General features: G+C 36.1%; 1 protein-coding gene across 1 annotated transcript; it reads left to right on the forward strand.

The window, feature by feature from the left end:
• The first annotated feature begins 1033 nt into the window (after positions 1 to 1033).
• Positions 1034 to 3914, forward strand: LOC123883698 (60S ribosomal protein L5-2-like). The gene is made up of 9 exons (XM_045932603.1): positions 1034 to 1172; positions 1341 to 1410; positions 1518 to 1609; positions 2200 to 2326; positions 2426 to 2505; positions 2586 to 2702; positions 2793 to 2927; positions 3020 to 3189; positions 3557 to 3914. Exons 1-9 carry the CDS (start codon positions 1170 to 1172, stop codon positions 3663 to 3665), a joined length of 903 nt encoding a protein of 300 aa, XP_045788559.1. The 5' UTR covers positions 1034 to 1169; the 3' UTR covers positions 3666 to 3914.
• Positions 3915 to 6457: the final 2543 nt, after the last annotated feature.

The raw sequence follows: 6457 nt of genomic DNA on the forward strand, positions 1-6457 counted from the left end.
TTTAATTTTATTTTTCTTAGTGAGGTTTATGCCACTATCCTCTCTTTAATTTGTTTGCATCTTTAATTTTATGTGTCTTTTTAAGCAATGGAATATCAAAATTAGTAGTTAAAATGTTGGTGTAATAAAAAAGTATAAATTGTAAAGTAGTGACTAAATTGCTACGCCACTTTTCCTTCATTAATCAAACAAAATTTAAGGTAGATAGTGAGATACTTTTAATATTTGTCTTAGAAACTAAATGGAATCTTACGATTTTTCTTAGTGACTTAAATGAGTTTATTCTAAAAGTAATAAAGAAATTAAAATACAACTTAGCTCAATTGCAAACTTGAAAACCTTCGTACCAGCCCAATCCACTAATTTGAATCCTAACCAAGATGATTAAGCATATGAAAACACCTCTAACCAAGTAGAGATTAAATTCTTCCAAATTTGCTTCATACGACCAACTTGTATTACATTTCCAAATCTTAGTAAAAAAAATAATTAAAAAAAAGTAATAAAAAGGTAGGTCTTGAATCTAAGAGGTCAAAGTTCGAACCTCATTATGTGCTTTGAATGATGTAAACGTAAAATCATAAATACATTTGTAAGCGTTTTTTTTGTGTGATAATATTTTTTTCCCTTGGACTGGACACTACACCATACTCTAAAATTTAATATCATAAAAAAAATTAATTCTATAAAAAATAAAATTATTTTTAATTTATGATGTTTTCTCTCCCCACCCCCGTGATTCTTTTATACCCCCCAATATTCCGATTTTGCCCTTGCAAAAAACTTCGGTTCGCAGAAACTGAATTTTTTCTAGTACAAATTCAGAGTAAATTTCGGTTTTCAAGGAAAAAAAAACTTCGGTTTCTATAAACCGAAGTTTTTTGCAAGGATAAAATTAGAAATTCAGGGGGTATAAAAGAATCACGGGGGGTGGGGAGAGAAAACATCTTAATTTATTATTGTCTTTGTAAAAAATAAGAAGTTTTAATTCTAATATCCAACCAAAGCCCAATATCTCAAAAACATGTAATAATAAACCCAAAACCCATTTACATTTTTGACCCGACCCACCAAAATCAATCCATATAAACCTAAACCTTTCTTAACCCTAGCTCTCACTCTTTCATCACTCTCGCTCGCTCGCAGAAAGAGATCCGCCTTCCTCAACAATGGTTCGCCTTCTCTCTCACCATTTGCCACCTTCATTTCGTTTCCATCATAATCTTAATTTCATCGATCTATATTATCTGTTTCTTCGTTTTTTGTTAATCATTCATTCATTCTGCAGTAAATTTTCAACTATGATTAATTGCATTTTTTGTGTGTCTATTTTAACCTAGGTTTACGTTAAGGCTCAGAAATCTAAGGCTTACTTCAAGAGGTACCAAGTCAAGTTCAAGAGAAGAAGAGGTATTGATATTTGTTTGAGCATGAATTCATTTTTATATGCTGATTGGTTTATTTATTTATAATAATAAAAATATATGCTGATTAGTTATTTGATGATAAATCTGCAGAGGGTAAGACTGATTACCGTGCTAGGATTCGGTTGATTAATCAAGATAAGAACAAGTACAACACCCCGAAGTATCGATTTGTTGTTCGATTCGTATCCTACTGCTAGATAGTTATAATTTTTATTGATGCACTAATATTTAGGTTGCCATGCTGATTTTGTTTTTCTTTGTTTCATAATAATAATATTATTCGGTGATTAATTGTTAGAAATGTTTAATAATTTCTTAGAATGAATTTGGCGTTTTTATTAATTGTTAATAGAGAATATTTTTAATTAATTGTTAGAAATGTTAGTGTGTGGGAGAATTGGGGGTTGAATCAACAACCCTCGATCCATCGAACTCATAAGTTCCTCTTCCCATATCACAGATTCACATTAGCACACAATCATAGATAGCATGTGAATAATCCATAGTTATTTTTGTTATAGGTGTATTTCTATTGTTATAGGAGTAACATTTTTGATAGCATGTTATTAATTTTTCGTGTCACATAATTATAGATAGCATGTCAACAATTGATAGTCATTTTTGTTATTGGTGTGTTTCTAACTCACCTAATCAATTTTTTGATAGCATGTTATTAATTTTTCTTGTCACTTAATTATAGATGGCGTGTAAATAATTCAGTGTTTTGGTTATCTGTGTTCTTCTATGATTGTAAACTTTAACTCGTTATTAGACCAACAAAGATATTATTGCACAAATAGTATCTGCTAGCATTGCTGGTGATATTGTTCTTGCTGCTGCATATGCTCATGAGCTGCCACACTTTGGTCTTGAAGTAGGCCTTACAAATTATGCTGCAGGTATTTTGTTTATCAGAAATATATCTCCTTTTTCTTCAAATTGTGTTTATCTTTTACACTCGTTGTATTGTGGTTGAATGTATGTTAAAATGTCGACAGCTTACTGCACTGGACTCCTCTTGGCCCGTCGAGTTCTCAAGACACTTGAGATGGACGAGGAGTATGAGGGGAATGTTGAGGTACTTATGATTGTCTTATTATCTCTTTCATATATTGATATTGTTAATTGTAAACTAATTAGTTCTATCCTTTTTAACAGGCTAGTGGAGAGGATTATTCAGTGGAGCCTGCTGACTCCAGGAGGCCATTCCGTGCTCTCCTCGATGTTGGTCTTGTCAAGACCACAACTGGAAACCGTGTCTTTGGTGCCCTGAAGGTAATTAAAACATTATATTGTAATACATATAGTTATTGATATTTTATTATTTTTGTTATAGTTGAATTGAATAATTGTGATGGTTTGCAGGGAGCACTGGACGGGGGTTTGGATATTCCCCACAGTGACAAACGGTTTGCTGGTTTTGACAAGGAAAAGAAAGAGCTTGATGCTGAGGTTCACCGCAAATATATCTTTGGTGGACATGTTGCTGCTTACATGAAGGCATGAATACATATTTCATTTATTCATTTGTGTTGTTTGTGTGCAACGCACACAGTTTTAATATTTGTGTTTAACATTTGTTTTTTATGCAGACTTTGATTGAAGATGAACCAGAGAAATACCAGACCCACTTTAGCGAGTATATTAAGAAAGGAATTGAGGCTGATGGTCTTGAGGAGCTGTACAAGAAGGTTCATTCTAACATTCGTGCAGATCCTTCCATTAAGAAATCAGAGAAGCAGCCTCCAAAGGAGCACAAGAGGTAACTCTCATCTATATGTATCTTGTTTCTAGAAAAATTCAGCAATGTTGAAGTAATTCTCTTGAAATGTTTAGAAGATTTTAAGTGGAGTGGTGTAGGCGATAAATGGAAAATGAGCACTGGCATACAGAGGAGTTTCCCCAAAATTGATTGTCCTTTTTCATGGTGTCTTGAATTTTTTTTCTCATTTTTATTCAAACTGGAATGTGAGGTTGAAGAATTAAGTTCATAGACGTTTAGATTCTTCGAAAAATGATATTGTTATTTTTTAACCGTTTATCCTCCTAGATTTGACTTGGTAACTTCACCTTAACATTGCATGCTCCAAGTGGAGATTCCTTAATTATTATTTTTTTATTTTGTCTAGGTTTAATCTGAAGAAGCTTACCTACGAGGAGAGGAAATCCAAGTTGATTGCACGCTTGACAGCTCTTAATGCTGCTGTTGGTGATGATGATGAGGACGATGATGAGTGAAAATTGTTGTTTATGCAGCAGCTGAAGTGATGGATATCTAGAACTTTTTATGAATTTGCATTTTTTTTTTTTTTTTTTTTTTTTGACAAACAACAACTTATACCATTTCATTATTCAAAATAGAAGTAATACAAGGAGGTAACATCTCAAGACTATAGTGACAAGGCCACGAAATGGCCGCTTTCGCAAGCGTATGGGCAGCCATGTTCGCTTGTCGCTTAATAAACTTTACCACAAAGTTTGGATTCATCAATAGTACATTTTTAACATTACAAATAATTGAACTAAACTCCGAGGAACCGACGCGTAAGCTGTGAATTGCATCCACCACATTCTTAGAATCCGATTCGAAAATAACATGTGTGAAGCCTCTTTGTTGCACTTCTCTCATAGCTGCAAGAAGCGCGAGTGATTCCCCTTCAATTATAGCACAATTACCTTCCTTCCTCTGAGTTCCTGCCGCCACAAAGTGCCCTGAATGGTTGCGCAAGACCCACCCTGCAGTGGTTTTGGTCTGATCATGATGAAAACCGGCATCCACATTACATTTAAGCCATCCGATATCCGGTTTCTGCCAAGTTAAAGCCTGCTGCAGCTGCATAGCAGCTCTCCCGTTTTGCTGGTATTGCTGAACAGAATTCCACTCATTCCAAAGATGCAAAGTTTTAATACCCAAGCTTCTGCCATTCTCTTTTGAATCATTCCAAACACTATTATTTCTATTATTCCACATAGTCCAAATTAGCATAGCAAACCTCCCTACTATGTCGCTATCCTCATTCTTGCATATGGACTTTATAATTTCCGTGGCTGACCCTAGATGTTGTAGTCGTGCTGCAATAACCTGCTCCAAACCGGCAGCTTGCCGTGCTTGTATACTGTAATTACAGTGGAACAGAAAATGCAAGTCATCTTCGTTATCCCGATCACAAAGTGGGCATATTAATGGACAATTAACACGCTTTTCTTGAAGCCGAGTACGTGTTGGAAGGCAGTCTTTGCAAATACGCCAGAGAAGGTGTTTGGTTTTAGGTGGTGCATGAATTTTCCAAAGACAACTCCAATCCTCATGTTGGCTCAAGGCTCCCATCTTTCCTGTAATGTTTAGCATCAAATGATATCCACTTTTAACACTATATTGGCCATAAACACTATCCATCCATATCAATTTATCTTCTGCAACCGTATCAAAAAGTGGAACATTAAGAATGCATTTAGCAGCATCCAAGGAGAACAGGGATTCAATTTTGTGTTTATCCCACATCTTCACATTTGGTAACATAAGTTCATTGACAGTAATGTTATGCACCTCTTGAATTTGTGGAGAAGAAATCCATGCCCCTTCTTCACCTCTCAGCCAAGGATCTGTCATGACTTTTATGCTAGTACCATCTCCAACTATCCACCTACAACCATTCATCAAAATCTGCCGGGCTCTCCAAATACCACGCCAAGCAAAACTTGGATTATGACCAATTTTAGAATCAAAGAGAGAGCAGTTTGGAAAATACCTCGCTTTGTATAGTCTAGCTACTAGTGTCTGTGGCTTTGTCATAATATTCCACCCCTGCTTTGCTATCATGGACAAGTTAAACGAATGCAAGTCTCTAAATCCCATACCTCCTAGAGCTTTTGAATAGGTCATTCGATCCCAAGCTAGCCAACGTATACCCTTGTTGTTCGCCCCTCCTCCCCACCAAAATGAGTTCATCATTCTTTCAATGTCTCTGATTGTTGACTCCGGTAGAAGGTAGACACTCATCACATACGACGGAATTGCTTGTAACACGGATTTGATCATCACTTCTTTACCTGCTTTAGACAAAGCTCTCCCTCTCCAAGAATTAATCCGCTTCCAGACTCTATCTTTGATATAAGAAAAAATATCTCTCTTTTTCCGGCCTATCATGGAGGGAAGCCCCAAATAATTACCGGTACCTAAAACATGTTTGACTCCCATGATTCTTGCCAGGTCATCCTGGGCTGCTATGCTCAAATTCCTACTGAAGAAGACTTCTGACTTTGACAAATTTATTTCTTGACCCGATGCTTCTTCATAGGTCTTAAGGATCTGCATAAGATGATTTGTTTCATTTAAGTTTGCCCTGCAAAACAAAAAGCAATCATCAGCAAAAAGGAGGTGGGACACCGTAGGTGCCCCTCTGCATATCTGTACACCATGTAAGTCTCCTCTCGAAACAGATTTCTTCAGTAAGGATGTTAGGCCTTCAGTTACCAGGATGAAGAGATAAGGAGAGAGAGGATCTCCCTGCCTTAACCCCCTCCCCGGATATACAGGCCCTACTTTTTCAAAGTTCATTAAAACTGAGTAATTGACAGAACTAACACATAGCATCATCCAGTGTATCCACTTATCAGCAAACCCCAATTTTTCAAGCATACCGCGCATGAAGCCCCAATCAACCTTATCATAGGCCTTGCTAAAATCAATTTTTAGTGCAAGCTCTCCTTTCAAACCCTTTGTTCTTCTTTTAAGAGCATGAATTACCTCAGTAGCAATCAAAACATTATCTAATATAGACCTCCCTTCAATAAAAGCTGATTGTTCTTCCGACACACATTTATCAAGGCACACCCTTAGTCGGCTTGCAAGAAGCTTTGAAATCATTTTATATAGCACATTACACAGGGATATTGGTCGCATATCCTTCATGGAAACAGGATTCTCGCATTTTGGAATCAAGCAAATATTGGTTTCATTAAGCGATGAAGGGAAATAACCTCTTTCTAACCATTCCACAGCTGCCTCATATATATCATTACCACATAAT

The sequence above is a fragment of the Trifolium pratense genome, linkage group LG5 (assembly GCF_020283565.1).
Source record: "Trifolium pratense cultivar HEN17-A07 linkage group LG5, ARS_RC_1.1, whole genome shotgun sequence".
NCBI classification, from domain to species: Eukaryota; Viridiplantae; Streptophyta; class Magnoliopsida; order Fabales; family Fabaceae; genus Trifolium; species Trifolium pratense.

What these genes read in the sequence shown, in the direction of transcription:
- LOC123883698 (XM_045932603.1), top strand. An exon ending in CCTTACAAATTATGCTGCAG is followed by an intron (nt 2,327 to 2,425) that starts GTATTTTGTTTA and finishes AAATGTCGACAG; the next exon opens with CTTACTGCACTGGACTCCTC. An exon ending in ATGTTGCTGCTTACATGAAG is followed by an intron (nt 2,928 to 3,019) that starts GCATGAATACAT and finishes TTTTTTATGCAG; the next exon opens with ACTTTGATTGAAGATGAACC.